At 44.9% G+C, this 20,123-nt stretch overlaps 1 gene segment (V, D, J or C); it reads right to left on the bottom strand.

Annotated features, from left to right (window-relative positions):
* Nucleotides 1–949: 949 nt before the first annotated feature.
* Nucleotides 950–2,053, bottom strand: LOC101006661. The segment is given in 2 exon segments: nt 950–1,801; nt 1,884–2,053. Coding segments are annotated over 2 exon segments (525 nt in total).
* Nucleotides 2,054–20,123: the final 18,070 nt, after the last annotated feature.

Consider the following 20,123-nt stretch of genomic DNA (forward strand, 5'->3'; position numbering starts at 1 on the left):
CATGGACATATGGTACATATGGTTTTAGTCCTTCAATATTTTCATTTGATATATCACATTTATTTCTGCAGGTTGAAACTTTATTGCATCCTAGAGATAAACTGTACCTGACCATGGTGAATTCTATTGTTAATGTGCTGTTGAATTTTGCTTGTCGTCACCGTTGAGAGTTTTTGAAACTATGATAATCAGGGATATTAGCCTGTAGTTTTATTTATTGTAGTGTCTTTTCCTTGCTTTGGAAATAGGGACTTCCAAAATAAGCTTGGATATGTTTTTTCCTTTTTATTTGTTGGAAATTTGAATAGAGATTCTAGGTTTTTTTAAAATGTTTGATAAAATTCAGTAGTGAAGCCATGAAGTTCTTGACTTTGATTTGAGATGTTTGAAAAATCACTGACTCAATCTCTTTACTCATGGGTCTGTTCAGATGTTTTTTTTCGAGATGGAGTCTCACTCTATTGCCCAGTCTGGAGTGCAGTGACTTCTTTTTTTTTTTTTTTTTTTTTTTTTGAGACGGAGTCTCGCTCTGTCGCCCAGGCTGGAGTGCAGTGGCCAGATCTCAGCTCACTGCAAGCTCCGCCTCCTGGGTTTACGCCATTCTCCTGCCTCAGCCTCCCGACTTGATCTCAACTTACTGGAACCTCTGCCTCCCAGTTCAATCCATTCTCTGGCCTCAGGCTCCTGAGTATTTGGAACTACAGGCAAGCATCACCATGTCCAGCTAATTTTTGTTTTTTTTAGTGGAGACGAGGTTTCACCATGTTTGCCAGACTGATGTCAAACCCTTGATCTCAGGTGATCCACCGGCCATGGCCTCTCAAAGTGCTGGGATTACAGGAATGAACAACCACGCCCAGCCCAGATTTTTTATTTCTAAATGGTTCAGTTTTGATAGGTGGTATGTTTTTAAAAATTTATCTATTTATTTTAATTTATCCAATTTTTATGAAAGAAGTCTTTATTATACAAAAATACTTATGAATTGGCACAAAGATGAATTATTCAGTATATATTGAAAGGAAAACAACAACCAACCAAAGAGAATCTATTAATAGTTCAAAAAGGGATTAAATGATTTTGGAAAATTAAATAGAAAATAAAAGGAGGGAGTGAGAGTGGATCGGTGGGAGGAAAGCAAGCAAGCAAGGATGAACTGTGTAAAACTTTCACTAATTAAAAGACTGTCATATTGAAGAGGTGCCTGTTAGGCAGGCTTTTGATGTTAACCATGTAATATTCATCATGAACAACCTTGTAGAACACACAAGAGCCCCCTCAGAGAATCCACCTCCCATGGTCAAGTCCCCTATCCAGTTGCGTTAGGGGCTGGGAACCCTCCCACGTTGTTCTCTGGCTCTGGCTCCTGAGGACAAAAAGTGTTTCCTCCGCGGATGATAGAGAGGTCCCTGGGGAGGGAGTCTCTGGCAGCTCACTCTGCACCTGCGCTGTGGAGGGTTTTTGGTGCTCTCAGTGCTGGTTTCTCTCACTGTGTCTCTCGCACAGTAATACGTGGCGGTGTCCGAGGCCTTCAGGCTGCTCCACTGCAGGTAGGCGGTGCTGATGGACTTGTCGGCTGAGATGGTGACCTGGCCTTGGAAGGACGGGCTGTATCTGGTATCAGAATCACTAGGATCAATCATCCCCATCCACTCCAGGCCTTTCCCGGGCATCTGGCGCACCCAGCTGATCCAGTAGCTGGTAAAGCTGTATCCAGAAGTCTTACAGGAGATCCTCAGAGATTCCCCGGGCCTTTTCACCTCTGCTCCAGACTGCACCAGCTGCACCTCGGCACAGACTCCTGTGGGGGAGATACAAAATTTGAATTGGGGCTCCTTTCTCCCCATTCTTTTCTGTGACCTCAACCCCTGGGCAGAACTGACCTTGGAGAACAGCCAGGAGGAGGGCGAGGATGGCAGCTGACCCCATCGTGGTGGAGGACAGAAATGAAGCAATGAGATCCCCAGCTGGACGGTGAGGGAGGCTGACTGTGGAGGGGAGCCCTGGGTTTAAGTGGGGAGGCCCCCACTTGGATTTGCATAGTTGTCACCCTGCCCTGAAGGGAAGAGTCTACAGGGTTTATAACCCAGAACCTCAAATGCAGAAAAAGGCTGGCCAGAGCCTCCTGGGAGGGGCAGAATAAGGTCTCAATAATTCCTTACACCCTGCTGTTGTCCCTCTCCACTCTCTTCCATGTTTCTTCGAGACTCATCCCAGGGTCTCCCTTCTTCCACCCTTCTCTGTGACCCTGTGAAGGTGACAAATCTAGATGAAACTAGGTATGTTAAAAAATGAGAAATAGAGCCAGGAAAGGCCATGAAGAGAAAATTCAAATACATGTATATCTGATAACAGTAACTACCAAGAAAACTACTCTCTATTCCCTGGCAATTTCACATGAGTTGGACTATGGCCTGGGCACCAAGCAAGGGCAGGACCACTTCAGGCCTTCTACAGTCCTCAAGTTGATTAACTTGCCAGACCTTCACCCACGCAAAAATCACACAATTTTCCTGGCCATTTTGTCTTCTAGATCTCGCATTCTGCCAATTCAACATGAATAGGGAATAGTTGTTTAGGTCTCTGAATTGCTGATGGACCTGAAGGGATCCCCATTGCTGCACCCAACTCCTGGTAGTGCTGTTTCAAGTCCTTTGTGTCAACCCCAGCACCTTCTTGTTTCTTTCATTCTTTAACTTTTATTTTATGACATCCACATTGCGTGAAGGAGGCCCTTAACTATCCCCTTTGTCTGCCCCATTTTCTTATGAACTACTCTCATTTCATTAGCACCTAAAAGATCCAAAGGAAAAGCCAAGGAAACACAAACTACACAGGTTCTAAAGCTATACAGGATCTGGGATCCAGTGCACCAGGAAAGCTGTCTCATCAGGAACATCCTACTTGAGGTTGGGATCAGAGACAGCCGTCTGTCATGTGTCTGTTGTGAGCTGTGGGTCCAGCATCCTCCCAAACATTCTCCTCTCATCTGCAGCACAGGAAGCCAGAGACACTGCTATGTCAGTCATTCTCACAGTCCATTGGCTAACTTTGTTCACAATCCGATGATATCAATTAATGATATCAATCATATTACCAAATGATGCCACTTCCCATACTGTCCTCCTTGTTCTAGTTGTCTAGTGGATTCTCCCCACCAGCCCAACCCCTTGGCTACCTTCTGTGTGGCTGTTGTGTGTTGTGTGTTGTTTCTGGACAACTGTCCCCTTTGGTGGTGAATGGGAGTGTAGCAGCCTCGGCTCACAGAGCACAGTGCAGGGCTGGATGTGCATCTTTTTACTTTTGTTTTTAGCTATCACAGATATGAATTGCATATTCAGGTTGTTCATTATTTTTACTTTTCCTTATTCAGGGAACAACTCCTAGGAAGCTGTGTCTGTCATTTCTAAATTCCATGGATCACTTTCACTTCCTGCTCCTAATTGGAGCACACACGCCATCTCACGCCATGTGATTCTATAGACATCTGGGCATTGAATGTCTTTTATCCCACACTTTCTCATCCTTTGATATTATAAACAATCCTCTAGCCATGTGTCACAAGTCAGGAACTTTCTAGCATTCTCCACCTCTGATGTAATTGTGTTGAGTGTCCCAAGACCATCCTCAGGCCCCATAATCAATAGAAATAAAGGACTCAAGACAAGCTGTTATTCTCATGGGTGCAGCTTTATTATAGCAAATGAATATGAATTAAAATGAGCAAAGGCACCAGGGAGAAGGCCCTGAGAATCCAGGCACAAGCTCTCAGATGTTCTTTCCCTGAGGAGTCTCTTGTCCCCATTTTCCCCCGCAGTGATGAATGACACATGTGAAGCGTTGTCCACCAGGGAAGCTCACCTGAATGCTGGGGCCCATTACAGATGTGTGTGGCACCTGCACAACTGACCTCCAGTGCTCAGATGCCGGCCCCTTGAGCAATAACAGGCGTTCACCATAAGTCATTATGAAATGAGCTAGTATAGTGTGCACCCAGGCTACACACACAGATACACAGACAGACAGAAACAAAAATACATTTTAACTAATAAAATAATCATAATATTAAGAGAGATAAGAGGAATGTTTTGGAAGTGATTGCTATGGTTATGACCTTGATGGTGGGGACAACTTTGCAGATGTACACTGACTCCGAACTCACTGAGTTAAGTATGTTAATTCATGTGTAGTTTTACAGATGTGAACCTTACCTTAAGCAAGTGCTTTAATAACACTACCAGGAGGAGTTTGCCAGAAAGGCAGATATCATCTCCCAGGAGCCGAATATGGGCCTGGCTTGATAAAGCACTTTTTCAGGAACGTTCAGGGTTTGCACAACCCAAACCTGCTTCATAAACCATTTCCTGTACACAAGTCCAGCTGAGATGGAAGCAGGCTCTTGGAGTAAAAGGCAAGGCTCAGAAGAAAAGAGAGAAGTGGTGAACAAGGAATGACCCCATGTAGGGTCAGTGTGGATGGGAGGCGCGGCTGAGAGCCTGTGGGTGGAGGAGAATGTGGACCAGCGGCAGGAGGAAAAAAGGCAGGGGGGTTCTTCCTGAGCCAAAGCAGGTATTTCATGGAGGGCACGGGCAGGGGCATGCACAGGCACAGACGGGTGCCATGGAGTAGGGGAGCCTTTGGGGTATAGACCCAGGACACAGCATAAGAAATGCAGACACTCCCAAGGCAGCAGGCACAGAAACAATGACAAGCCTCTACCTTGGGCTTCCATCCATGTATCTAAGATCAAGTTAACTGGTTTTTCAACTTGATAGAAATGACTGAATCTCACAATCATTTCTGAAACACACAGTTATTGGTACTCACAGGTTCTGGACAAAATATTGACATCCCAAAATACACTAGTATAGAAAAAAAATAAGAATCTGCTTCTATCCAGTTTGCAAGTATTCAAGAGCAATTCAAGAGCTTCTGACATTTATGCAAATATATGGTAACAATTTGTCTCTTCAAACTTATACTCCAACAGTAATAAGAAACAACAGACAACAATTGGCCTTGTATTATTATTTCTATCTACAATGATGGTAATTTTTGAGGCATGATAACCTAAGTGTCCTAATTCTGAACCCACATTTAGAACTGAGCAGCAATCACTGGCAGCAGGGTCCCCCACATGGAGACACACCTGACTCAATAAAGCTGCACTTGGGGGTCCCTGCAAGCTCCAAGGTGTGGAGAGGCAACTCCCATCTCAGACACAGTTGGATCAATCTCTGCTCCTTCTCTGAGGAAGGTGAGGCTTAGTGTGTGGAAAGGACCAAATTTGCTTGACTCAAGATCTCTGCACCTGAACGAAACCAAAGAATGTGATCACCATGTGGTTTCAGGCTGGAGTTGAAGAATTTCTTAGGAGAAAGGCAATGCTGTCAAATCCCCTCTCAGAATTAAGAAATAATGCATGTATTCAGGAGAAATGCGGACATTACAGTTGTTTACAGGCTTGTTTTCTTGATCCCCTAGGTCATCTGAGAGAAGAAAAAATCATGGTTTCTATATAAAAATGCATAAACAGTGTGTTTCCCCTGAGAACGCACCTCCCATTTATCCAACATCTGGGAACCCACAGACCAGGCACCCAGCTGCTGTTCTCTGACATCCATCACCCGGTTAATGCAAAGACACGTGTCCTGGGAGCTCCTCCCAGACAGTGATTATACACAGTGGAGATTGTAAGTCGTGTCTGCTGCTGGGACACAGGAGAGATCCCTGATGGGTGGGTTTGGCCCAGGGAGGCATCAATGGCTTTACTAGACTTAGAGTGGACCATGGTGTAATTAGGAGGTTTGATCAGAGTTCCCCGATTTCCCTTGTCTTTGTCATCAGATCTGCATCCACATCTGACAGTTTCCACAGCCTGCCTGGCCTCCTGTGACATCTTCTCCCTCAATTAGTGATTCATTCCATAGGGGCATATGATAAATTTTTTTCTAGTAGTAACCTTTTCCAATCCAGAGGCCTCAGTGGTAGGCAGATAACCATAAATACAGAGAGGCTCCCAGGAGAATGCATTTGGTGCAGAAGAAGCCACAGGGCCTGACAGAAAAGCAGCCCTTGAACTCCACCTGCCCCTGCCCTGGGCTGCTCCTGGTCTCCTGTGGGTGCCGAGTGCCCCCTGCAGCCAAGCCACCCCGTGTGTCCTGCAGGGCAGTCTGTCTCTGAGCCCACGTGGACTTCCCATCATGGTGTCCCCTGCACAGTTTTATGCTGCCGTGTTCTGGGTTCTCAGGCTGTTCATTTGCTTGTACAGCATGTACTTGGTGTTGTCTTCGGAGATGGTGAGTCTACTCCTAACATAGTCTGCATCGTATTGATGAGTTTCACCACACCATATAACTGCAGTCCATTCCAGCCCCTTCCCTGAGGCCTGCAAACCCAGTGAATCCCATAGCTACTGAACGTGAATCAAGAGGATGCACAGGAGAGCCTCAGGGACCCCTCTAAGCTATACCAAGTCTCCCCCAGACTCTGTGAGCTGCGCCTCACACTGGACACCTGCAAACACAGACATTCTGGTTAGAAACTGTCACATAGCCACCGTTCCTTTCACAAGCATCCACTTGACCTCCCAAGATGTGCTGGAACTCAAGGTCCAACGTCACCTTTGAGGGCCTTGGTCTACTGCGAGGTCATTACACCTGCTCTGACTTCAGGAATCTGAGGCTGCGGGGAAGGGTCAAGAGACTGACCTCTTACTTACTGCTCACCAGTCCTGAGTCACAGAAATTTAAATGGAGAGTTTCACGTGTTCAATTCTATGAAGGCAGCAGATAACCTGAGAGAATACAATAGTACACATACGAGGATTGATGAAAACAAAAACAATTTAAATTTTTAAAATCACATAAAAATCACTGGCAGTTGGATTTAGTTTTCTTTGAAAAATTAAAGGCACATATTGTAAAACTGCTGTTTTTAAAGCATATGGGAATGTATTCTTAATTAGCCTATATACTGCCAACCACTGTGTGTTTGTATATTTGTGTGTGTGAGAGACATAGAAAGAGACAGAGATACAGAGAGAGAGAGAGAATACAGACAGAAGGAGAAACACAAAAAAGGAGATAAATCTTACATAAAAGTATTATACTTCATAAGGTCATTGAATAAGGAGATGTGGTCTTTAATGGTCACATAAGGCAGAAGCAACAAATTCTTACACTAGATATGATTATGCACATATATAAATACCATTTTCTAATTATATTATACGCACACCTCAGCATAGGCATAGCGTAGAGTATCTAATGGTGAAATGTGAGGGTTACGGGCAAACCATTCTCTAACTTGGGCCGTGTTTTCATGGAGCCGGAGTGCCCTTTGTTGGTCCTGGGCCCCTCTCCAGGGAAGTTTGTGTCTGGGATCACACTGACGTCTCCTCTGTACCTCTCACAAGAATACAAGTTTGTGGCAGTTGGTCACAGAACTCAGCTGCAAGAAAATTTGATACTTGGACATGGATCTGGAGATGGTGACTGAGCTCGTGAGGAGGGGGTTAGAATTTGTGCTCCCTCGTGACCTATGCCCCTGATCCACTCCCTTGACTGAGGACTGGCGGATCCAGCTCCAGCAGGAAGCGCTGGCTCTGATGGAGAATCCAGAGACAGCACAGGTGAGGGAGGTGCCAGTGAGGGCCTCACCAGGCCAATAAATGACCATGAAACACAGTGGTCGGTGTGCACGGGTTCTGGAAAACACACTGAAATTCCTACGTACACACATTTTGGTAGGAATGAAGAATTCGCTTTTGTTCAATTTGTGCGATTTCTAGACAATTCAGCAGATTCTGAGAATAAATTCAGGCACATGTGGTAAACTTGCAACCAAATTAAAAAACTCCTTTTAGGGGAATGGACATTGAATTGTTTTCTTTTACTATAAAGAGGGTGATTTTCAGAACAGAAGTGAGGCATGATAGCCTAATGGCATCCTAATTCTGCAATCACAGTTATATCTCAGCAGAAATCGGAGGCCGTGGATGTCACCCCTCCTGAATGAGAAAACACCCAAGTCTACAACACTGCACGTGGCTTCTCCGCAGGCTCTGAGGTGTGCAGGACCAGCCCCTACCCCACACTCAAGAATACTCAAAGTCTCTGCTCTTTCTGTGGGGGAGGCGAGGCTTAGTGTGTGGAAAGGTCCAAACTTACTCTACTCTACATCTCTGAACATGGACAGAAGCCAAAACATGAAATACATATGGACTCACTCTAGATTCAACCATTCCTCATGAGATAGGCGACTCTATGGTGGGACCCTACACAGAATTAAGGAATAACCCACTGGGGGTAATTGTAGAGATTATAATTATTTGCAGACTGCATGCTTGATTCTCTGTCTCCTGAGAGAAGAAAGCAAAATTATGATTTCTATATAAAAATCCATCAACAGTGCCTTGTCCCTGAGAATGCACCTCCCATTCCTCCAGCATTAGGGAGCCCATGGTCCGGGCACCAGCTGCTGCTCTCTGAGGTCCATCATCTGGTTGGTGCCAAACACACACGTCCTGGAAGCTCGTCCCAGACAGTGACTGGGCACAGCTGAGATGAAAAGACAGGGCAGCTGCCAGGCACATGGCGGATCCCTGATGGGCACCTAGAGCTCAGGGAGGCCTGATGGCCTTGCCGGACTTAGTTTAGACCATATGGTGGTGGGGGAGCTCCATCAAACTCCCCATTTCTCCCTCACTGCTTGTGAAACTTGAATCCTGGGTGGACAGTGTCCACAGCCTCACCTGGCCTTCTGTGAACTTTTCTTTCTCCATCAGTGACACCTGCCATAGGGACGTTTCATAATGGTCCTTCCTGTAGTAATAAACTTTACAAACTTAGAACCTCAGTAGTAGGCACATAACTGGAAATGCACAGAGGCTCCCTGGGAAACTGTTAGATGAGAGGAAGCCACAGACCCTGAAGGAGAGCAGCCCTTGACCTCCACCTGCACCTGCCCTGGGGCTGCACCTGCCCTCTGTGTATCCTGAGCACCCCCTGGTGGTTCCATACGCCCCTGCAGGGAGGTTTGTGTCTGGACTCACACTGACCTCCCCTCACTGTGTCTCTCACACAGTAATACACGGCTGTGTCCTCAGCTCTCAGGCTGTTCATTTGCAGATAGAGGGAGTTCTTGGCATTGTCTCTGGAGATGGTGAATCGGCCCTTCACAGAGTCTACATAGTATTTCTCACTTCCATCATACTTTATGTCAGCCACCCACTCCAGCTTCTTCCCTGGAGCCTGTCGGATCCAGTTCATCCTGGTGCTACTGAAGGTGAATCCAGAGGCTGCACAGCAGAGTCTCAGGGACGCCCCGGGCTGTACCGAGCCTCCCCCAGACTCCACCAGCTGCACCTCACACTGGACACCTGCAAACATAGAGACACCCTGGTCAGAAACTGCCACCCATATCCACAGTGGATATGCCACCCATATCCACTGTTTCTCTCACTCATATTCATGTACATGATCAGTGGGTCCTGAGTGTCCCCTGCAGCTGATTTCCTGGCAGCGTTCCTATAAGGAGGTTTGTGTCTGGGCTCACACTGACTTTTCCTCATTGGATCTCTCGCACTGTAATAGACAGCTGTGTCGTTAGCTTTCAAAGTGTTTATTTGCAGATACAGTGAGTTCTTGGTGTTTTCTCTGGAGGTGGTGAATCGGCCTTTCACTAGTCTGGGTAGTATGTGCCTCCACCAGTAGGATTAATGTGAGCCCCATTCCAATCCCTTCCCTGGAGCTTGGCGCACCTAGCACATGCCATAGCTACTGAAGGTGAATCCAGAAGCTGCACAGGAGAGTCTTGAGGACCCACAGGAGAGTCTCGGGGACCCCCAGGATGTGCCAAGCCTGCCCCAGACTACACCAGCTGCACCTCACATTGAACACCAGTGGACACAGAGACATTCTGTTAGAAACTGCCACACATCTGCACTGTTCTCTCAGTCGCCTCCACTCACACTCAATATTTCTAGTTCTTCTTGAGTCACCTTTTAGAACGACGAAACCCAGCGCAGCCCCAACTCCATGGCATGTTTTCAATGTTCAGTGCTGATCACTGAGTGGAAGCACCTTGGTATTTCCAGGGCTGGGGCTTCCCTCCCAGAGCTGCAGAGTCAGGGCTGGGCTGGTTTTCATCAGCTAAGGGAGGGTCCTATTTTCCTGTCTCCTACTATACAGCGAGCTCTGGGTTGCCATGCCCGGGGAGAGGGGAGGACCAAGAGCAGAGAAAAGATTTCCTGGGGGAGATTTGCACGGAAAATAATATTGATCGATGATGATTGCATTTTTCTTCCTTCGGTTTATGTGATGAATCACAATCACTGATGTTGGTGTGATCAGGCCCAACACCAGGTCGTGGGGGTGACCTGTGACCCAGCAGGGTCAAAGGAATTAGAAAAAGACAATTTGAGAGAGAAAGTGTGACCAGGGAGCAATCGCGAGTGTGGAGGCTGTGAAGGCCCCAAGCGCTGGAAGCCCAGACTATTTCTTGGTGATCAAACAAAGAAACAGGTGGTGAGAATGTAGGGGTCAAAAGGGCAAGCACACGATCTACAGCTGTGATGGTTTAGCATTTATATGGAACATGTTCTGCTACTTGAGATAATGGGAATACAATTGATCTAGGAGCCTGAGAGGGCTAGAAGCAAGGAGCCAGCAAGTCTAGACACATTCCATATGCCCTGAGCCCTGGACATTATGTCAGATACGCAACCGCTGCCTCAGTTTTTCCCAACACAGCTTTTTCCCAAAATGCCCCCTTCTCTTTTTTGTAAAACCGCCACAGCTATCATTACTAGCATAAAAGGTGGCCTCTTTTAATTGAGCGAGGCAGTTGCAGGCTGTGCAGCCCTTAATTGCCGGTTGGTGATCCAGCTTCACTTTTCGTATCCCTTATTCAAAATGGAGTCGCTCTGGTTTGAATGCTTCCCACATATCTCCCCTTTCCCTTTTACAAGAGGACCCTTCATCCTAGGGGTTGCAGAAGGATGCAGGACCGTCTTCTGTAACTTCTTCATGCTGAATAGGGACAATTATATTCCTGCCAATTAGGATCTCTTGTATTCAGTGTAGAGAGGAGCTCAGTCAGAAAACATTGGTCTGTTAAGTATCTATTGTATCTCTGAATCCCAGCAAAGGTAAAACCCTGGCGCTCCAGCAGTTTCTCAGTTTCCTGTGTGGTTTTCTTGATCTGTGCCCATGTTATGGGGGTTGATATCAGTGTGACTCCAGTTGGTCCTCGTTCCATCTTCACATTCAAATTCAACTGGCTCATGGCTCTTACTGGGGGAACTGATCCATGGTTGGGATCTATGGGTCCCTCCAGTCTCCCATTCCATGGTTGTACACATCTTGAGGGCACCCAAACTGTTCATTCATCTCCTGCAAAAACACAAGCATACCCTCAACCCCACATTAGTAAATCTAGGAAAACAGATGCAAAAACTTCTGTGGCTATAGCCAGGAAGCCATTGATAATGAGAAACAGGCCCTTTCTAACAGAAGGCACAGGGAAAGCAAATTGAAGCTTCTCAAACCTTCAATTTGCCCTATACAGGTGGGTCCACTAGATGCTGTGGCTCATGATAGATCTTCAGATATTTGGTGGGCACCCACAAAGGCACCTGATGGTCACCTGGAGAGATACAAGCAAATCCTCTTCCCCATATAATTCTTTCCTTTTTCCCAGCTCTTTGTATGTGACCATATCTTTTTCTAAGGCCTGCAGCATTAAGATTAAAGAATGGAATGTTTGTGCATCAGCAAAGACTGCAGACACCAATGTATCCACCCTTTGATTAATTAAAAGACCAAAAGGTCCTGTTGGAGAGAAAAGAAAGAGCATTTTTGTCCTTACCTCCCCCTCCCCTCTATTCCTTTTGTATTTGCCCTCTCAGATTTTGATTGGACTTTGAGAGCCATAGCTAATTTCCATAATTCAGAATGTTCATGTCTGTCCCTACAAATCTCTGCTAGTCTTTGCTAGTCTCTTGTACCTCTTTAGGGCACTGACCTTATATTGCTAGTCTTTACTTTTGTACCTTAGGTCACTGACCTTATATTGCTAGTCTTTTCCTATCCCTATCTGTCCCTGTGGTACCTGTTAGTTCCTGCAAGTTCCTGTCTTTCCTTACTTATCTCGACTTACTTATCTCTATATCTTCCTGGAAACCTTACTGATAACCCTGGTTAGAGCTCAGAATCCACCCTTTAAGCTTCAGCAAAAGACGAAACAGGGACCCCGGACCCGGCACCAGATTGAAGGGAACAGGAAGTGCTCTTCCCTCCCCTAATCAGGAAAACCAGACCCCGGCCCCTGAAAACTTCAACTCCCCATCAGCATCATCCTCAGTGTCCTGCAATGAACTGTTGATCATGGCAATTAACATATTTAGCAAAACAATGACCATTGTAACATTGACTTCATAAAGAACATAACCAATTGTAACATTATTGACTTCATAAAGAACATAACCAATGTTTTCAATGAATTTGTGGCTATAGTTGATGACTACTGATTTCACTTCAGAAAGCCCAAAGATAGCCCAGAACAGTGTCTTAAAACTCTTAAACTACTGTGAAGGCTTCATTTGGTTTTCCACCAATGCAGTAGGAGTAGAGGTTGAACATTCCAATCATAAAAGCCACAAACACCACAATGAACACATTCAGCCCTGTAGGGGCCAGCCCTACGGGGTCTGTGGGTTTTTCTCCCTGTGTGCAGAGATGAGAGATCATAGAAATAAAGACACAAGACAAAGAGATAAAAGAAAAGACAGCTGGGCCCGGGGGACCACTACCACCAAGACACCATAGGGTAGTGGCCCCTATGGCAGGCTGCACTGCTATTTATTGGATACAAGACAAGGGGGCAAGGTAAGGAGTGGGAGCCATCTCCAATTATAGGTAAGGTCATGTAGGTCATGTGTCCACTGGACAGGGGGCCCTTCCCTGTTTGGAAGCTGAGAAGGAGAGAGAGAGAAAGACAGCTTATGCCATTTCTGCATATCAGAAGCTTTTAGTACTTTCACTAATTTTGCTACTGCTATCTAGAAAGCAGAGCCAGGTGTACAGGATGGAACATGAAAGTGGACCAGGAGTGTGACCGCTGAAGCACAGCATCACAGGGAGACAGGCCTCTGGATAACTGTGGGTGGGCTTGAGTGATGACAGGCCCTCCACAAGAGGGTGGAGTAGAATCTTCTCTAAACTTCCGAGGTAAGGGAGACTCCCTTTCCCAGTCTAAGCAGTGAGTGCTTTTCCTTGGCACTGATGCTACCCACTAGACCATCGTCTGCTTAGTAATGGGCATCTTCCCAGACACTGGGGTTACCACTAGACCAGGGAGCCCTCTGGTGGCCCTGTCCGGGCATAACAGAAGGATCACACCCTTGTCTTTGGTCACTTCTCACTATGTCCCTTCAGTTCCTATCTCTGTATGGCCTGGTTTTGCCTAGGTTATGATTGTAGAGTGAAGATTACTATAATATTGGAATAAAGAGTAATTACTACAAACTAATGATTAATGATACTTACAATCATGTCTATGATCTATATCTAGTATAACTCTTGTTATTTTATATATTTTATTATACTGGGACAGCTCATGGCCTCGGGCTCTTGCCTCGGCACCTGGGTGGCTTGCTGCCCACACAGCCCATATCATGCTTGTGTGCTCATTAAATCTGTTTTTCTCTAAGAGAGGCAAGTTAATCATGAAACTGAAGCTTCAAGATGACTTTATTTGCCGTATGCAAGGCAGCCCATAATTTATTTTTTCCAGGGACTACAACCAACCAGGCCTGTGTGTCAATCTGTAAGCATCCAACAGCAGGTCTACTGTAAAAATAGGTCTTTTGTCAGACACTTGATTAACTCAATATACAGCCTTTCCTGTTGGATTAGTACTACACCAAAGCCTCCTTTTCACTGTGCTGCTTCCCAGTTTTATGTAAGGTAACAGCAACAACTGAGGAATTGTTTCTCCTGGGGAGGAAGATCACAGAGATGAGGAACTAATAACTAATTGAATTTTTCCGATGTAATCATAAAAAGTTACTCCCATGCGCACAGTGACACCTCTAGATCTTTCAAGTAATAGATCAACTGTTCTGGAGGGTAAGGGTCCCCTAACTCCCAGAGAGACCTTTTTTGGTGGTTCTCCAGGAAACAAGGAGATGGGAATTGTGCTGCAAAGGTCTATGATAGCACTGTCTGCTGTGGTGGGGGACAATTGTTGTACATTTGTAAGGGCTCTGGCTGTGCCAGGTACGCCTCGGTTTGTTGAGGGGCTCCAGGCGGGCCCCTCTTCCCATTTCCTGAAAGAGGTTGTCCATCTTTGCTAAATTTAGAATGACACTGACTTGCCCATGATGGCCTTTTTCACAAGGGGAGCATACACTGGGGCTTTTCGGTTGTTTGATGGTAGTAGTTCTTGCCTTTTTTCTTTTTCTTTTTTTTTTTTTTTGAGATGGAGTCTCGCTCTGTCCCCCAGGTTGGACTGCAGTGGCCGAATCTCAGCTCACTGCAAGCTCCGCCTCCCGGGTTTACGCCATTCTCCTGCCTCAGCCTCACGAGTAGCTGGAACTACAGGCGCCCGCCACCTCGCCCGGTTAGTTTTTTGGATTTTTTAGTAGAGACGGGGTTTCACCGTGTTCGCCAGGATGGTCTCGATCTCCTGACCTCGTGATTCGCCCATCTCGGCCTCCCAAAGTGCTGGGATTACAGGCTTGAGCCACCGCGCCCGGCCTGTTCTTGCCTTTTGACTTCCTTTTCTACATTCCTTGTGTGTCCAAATTGCCCACAATTAAAGTAAGAGCCTGAGAAATGGGGCATATTTTTTCTGACTCTTAATCCAGTTATAGCCTGAGCTAAAACAGTAGCCTTATGTAAGTTACCTCCAATGCCATTGCAAGCCTTAATATCTTCAGCAATATGAGCCTTTCCTCTCAGGTGTCTAATAACAGTTTGACATTCTGCATTAGCATTACGGTATGCAAGAAGCTGTGTTACAACATCTTGAGATGTTTTATCAGTTACGACTTTATACACAGCATCTTGGAGCTGCGCAATAAAAATCAATATATGGTACTTTAGGTCCTTGTCGGACAGACCTGAAAGGATATTTTTCCCCTGTAAAATTTGTCCTTTCCCATGCCCATAAGCACACAGAGTGCAGCTGAACAATGACAATATTCTCCATTACTGCTTGATTTTCTAATCGACCCCTATTAGGGCCGATTCCCATTAACTGTTCAAAGGAAACCAGCACAGGTGGCTGTGTTTGTGTATTTTCCCTTGCCTGAGTTTGAGCTTCATCAGCACAACAGGTTTTAAACTGGATGAGATGGAGTGAGAACAGATTTTGTCAAAGTATCCCAATCATATGGTATTAACCTATTATCAAGAGCCACATCTTTTTTAACAAAGTTTGCACAAAAGGAGAGTTCGGTCCATATTGACTAATGACCTGCTTGAATACCTTTAACAGCTTAAATGGAAAGGTGGTTCAATTAGAGTAATTAGAATTGCCAAGCTTCAAGGTCTCTGTTGGCTCTAGCCTTTTGAATGGAATTTTGTACAGCACCACCAATTGCTCCACGTTTTCATGTTGTAACTACAGGAGAAGTTTTGTAGCTACTACATTTTCTCGCCCATTAAGGGGAGAGAGAGGGGGTGGCCATTCACTTAATTCAGCAGGTGGAGCCGATGGACTAGTAAAACATGTATTTTTTTAAATACAAGTTTTTTAAAACATGTATCTTCCTTTATTTTCCTCTGGTTTCTATTCTTCACATTCAGAATCTGAAGTTCGTTTTGCACACTCGTCCTCCTTTTCCTCATCTGAATCTGCCTCATCATTTGTTTGAAATGGCTCAAGAGTTGCCTTTATTAGCGCCCACCTTGACCAAACAGAGTGGAATTGCTCCATCTTTACATGCTTTTTAAAAATCTCTGCCAATTCTCTCCCATTCATCCAACTCCATAATCCCTTGTTCCAGGAACCATGGACAAAAACTGCTTTTCTAAAGAGTGATAACATTCTGAGTACTAACTTTCACTTCCCCTCTTCATAATAACTGTTTTAAGAAATTTAAATAAGCAGAATGTTTGCTTTCACTCTGTCCCATTGTTACCCTGGTTCTGCTGAGCTCTCAGCTTTCCCTCCAAGATTCTTCTAATCATGATCGGGTGTCCTCTGACAATGCATCCTCCACTTTTACATGTTCTGGCGTTTCTTCACCAAGGTCTTTGTCGCCCCACATTTGGCGCCAGGAATGTTGGGGTAATCAGACCCAACACAAGGTCATAGGGGTGACAAAGTCCGGCGGAGTCAAAGGAATAGAGAAAAAGACAGTTTGAGAGACAGTTTGACGAGGGAGCCATTTCAAGTGTGGAGCCTGTGAAGGCCCCAAGCTCTGGAAGCCCAGACTATTTATTGGTGATCAAACAAAGAAACAGGTGGTGAGAATGTAGGGGTCGAAAGGGCAAGCACATGATCTACAGCTGTGATGGTTTAGCCTTTATATGGAACATGTTCTGCTAGTTGAGATAATGGGAATACAATTGACCTAGGAGCCTGGGAGGGCTGGAAGCAAGGAGCCAGCAAGACTAGACACATTCCAAAGGCCACGAGGGGTTTTATGCCCTGAGCCCTGGACATTATGTCAGATATGCAAGCCCTGCCTCAGCGTTTTTCCCAACACTCAGCTTTTTCCCAACACATTGATTTCTGTGTGTTTGAGCATGAAATACAACACAGTCATAACAAGAATAAGAACATGATCTTTGCAGCAGCATAGATGGATCTGAAGGTCATTATCCTAAGCAAACTAACACAGTAACAGAAAACTACCACTTGTTCTCACTTATAAGTGGGATGTAATCATATTGACTTAAAGAAGAAAACAACACACACTGGGACCTACTCGATTGTGGAGGGTGGGAAAAGGGTGAGAACTGAAAAACTACCCATTAGGCACTACAATTATTACCTTAGTGGCAAAACAATCTGTATATCAAACCCACATAACTCACAATTTAACTGTATACCAAACCCTGCACATGTATCCCTGAACCAAAAACAAAAGTTTAAAAACATTTTAGCTAGATGATGATGATGATGATGATGATGATGATGATGATTACTAGGACACCTGAATACACCACAGGCGTTTCAAATGCTCTCCAGAATTTTTTTTTTTTTTTAAACAGCATTTTGCTTGTTGCCCAGGCTGAAGTATAGTGGCACAAACTTGGCTCACTGAAAACTCTGCCTCCAGGTTCAAGCAATTCTCCTGCCTCAGCCTCCCCAGTAGCTAGGATTACAGGCAGCTGCCACCACATCTGGTTAATTTTTATATTTTCACTAGAGATGGGGTTTCACCATGTTGGCCAGGCTGGTCTCGAACTCCTGACCTTAGGTGATGCACTCACTTCACCCTCCCAAAGTGCTGAAAGTACAGGCCTGAGCCACTGCACCTGGCATAGGATTTTTTTTTAATTTGTGAGTTTTCTGTTAATTTTTAAAGAACGTGAAAAGAGGAAAAACTTAGATTTCTATGACTATATAAGTTAATGTATTTTAAAAGTTTATAGTCACACACAAATACAAACACACACAGCAATGAAACATATATGTGCAGGGGCAAAAGTGAACACATTTCTGAACACCAAAGCAAGCAACATACATTTGTTTCTAAATTATTCTAATTAATTAATTGATTTGAATTTGTTTGTATTTGTAGTTTGTGGTTTTAGTCCAAAATAATATTCTTCTATGAATGTCTGTTTATTCCAATATAAATTAAGAAATATATGTAAGTGTATGTTTTAGTAAAACTTACTGTCACTGCCATTATTGGAAAAGGCATCACTGAAATATACAATGGTATACCTTATATATTATGGCTTGTTTCTCATTTTTGCTAGCAGCATACTTTTTAAATACATGTAATAATACATTATACATTATAAATAAATGTAGTAATCAATAAGGCAAACATCTCTATTAAAATTTTATTACACAATTTGTTGAAATAACATTGCATTTAAAAAAATTGTCAGCTTTTTCCAATTTAAATTACATTTAAATATTAAATTAAATTAAAATATTAAGTATTAAATTTAAAAGAAAACTTTTTCAAATTTAAATAATGTTTTTTATTCTGCAATTGTTTTACATGAATTTTTAACATAAACTCTATATGTTGTTTATTGGACAATATTCCTGCATGCTAGAGAATATCCATTAATATAGAACTAACATCAGCCCAGGGTTCCCAGGATTCACTCACAATGGCAGCTTGCTAGAGGGTGGTCAGAAAGTGTGTGAACACAATAGGGATTTGGGCTTTATCATCCAAGCCCTAGTCAGCCCCAGGGCTGAGCACACATGGGGCAGCAGGAGCTGCAGAGCCCACTGTTTGGTACATAGGGAAGGGGGATGGAATGGGGTGCTGTCTGTTGGACCCTGGAAAACGGTGAGGAGAGCAGGGAGTCTGCAGGTAGATGAGCATATTCTAAGGACTGTTACCTTCCCATACTTGGTTGGCTTCAGTGATCATGAAGGGAAGGGAACTGATTCACCAGACATGGATGAGACAAAGTAAATGGACTTGCCGATTCCTTGAGTGGAAACTGAGGAATATAAAAGGTGTGAACAGAAGAAGGGAAGGTGGAGAAATAGACTGAGGGTCAGAACCCCAGAAGCCACCAAAGTGGAAGACAGAAGCCCTTAAAGTGATGTTTCATCTCCATAAACAGCAGATGAAAGGAAAATAAACTCAACATATTCATATGCTGAGTTATTGGTAGAAAAGCATTCAAAATAGTGTGACTGACACAGTGCAGAAAACAGAAATCTGTCTGTGGAAATAACTTAAACATACACAATTTCTCCATTTCTAATTTACTTAGATATTATTGCTATTATTATTACAAAAATATAAAGAATTACAAGTTTAATTGAATTCTAGTTCTAAGTTAAGATTTTGTAGGCGAGAGAAACATACATTCCAAGGAAGAAATGGCAAGAGATCCTGGGAAGACTTTTGCTTCACCAGGTAAGAAATCACAAGGTCTAAAAAAACAAACACACCATCCCCAAGCACTTGATAGGGAGCTGCCTCCCAAGAAAACTGTTGTGTCCTGAGTGCCCCCTTGTGTCCTGAGTGTCCCCTGGTGGTTCTGAGAGCCTCCTGGTGTCCTGAGCACCCCCTGGTGTCCTGAGCGCCCCTGGTGGTTATGAATGTCCCCTGGTTTCCTTAGTGGCCACCTGGTGGTTCTGATTCCCCTGGTGTCCTGAGCACCCCCTGCTGGTTGTCAGCACCCCCTGGTGTCCTGGGCGCCCCCTGGTGGTTCTGAATATCCCCTGGTGTCCTGGGCGACCCCTGGTGGTTATGACCATCCCCTTTTGTCTTGAGCGCCCTCTGGTGGTTCTGAGCGTCCCCTGGTGTCCTGAGCCTCCCCTGGTGTCCTGAGCGCCCTCTGGTGGTTCTGAGCGTCCCCTGGTGTCCTGAGTACCCTCTGGTGGTTCTGAGTGGCCCCTCGTGTCCTGAGCACCCCCTTGTGGTTATGAGAACCCCCTCGTGGTTCCTGAGCACCCCCTGGTGTCTCCTAAGCCCTCCCTGGCATCTGCATCACCCCATTGTGGTTCTGAGCAGTGCCTACCACACAGTCCCCTTCTGTCTCTCTGCAGGGAGGTTTTTTGTCTGGGCTCACACAGATGTCTCCTATCTCTCTAATAGTAATACACAGCCTTGTTCTCAGATCTCAGGTTTGTCATTTTGAGGGACACTGTGCTCAGAAGGGTATCCCTGTAGAAGATGAACCTTCTTTGTATCGATGGAGGGTACCACTAACAAATTTCTCTTGAAACACTCACTATTCCGCCCACCCCAACCTTCGTCCTGAAGCCTGCTGGGCTGAGCTCATGCTAGAGTCAATGAATTTGAATCCAGAGACTTTGTAAGGAAAGCTCTGAGAATTATTGGGCTGTGCCATTTCTCTCCCAGATTCCACCAGTGAACTTCATGTAGGACTCTTACAAACAGAGGTAACAGGCTGAGAAACAGCCACAGCTGCATTGATCCACAGGGAGCTTACCTC

Source organism: Papio anubis, chromosome 7 (genome assembly GCF_008728515.1).
Source record: "Papio anubis isolate 15944 chromosome 7, Panubis1.0, whole genome shotgun sequence".
NCBI lineage: Eukaryota > Metazoa > Chordata > Mammalia > Primates > Cercopithecidae > Papio > Papio anubis.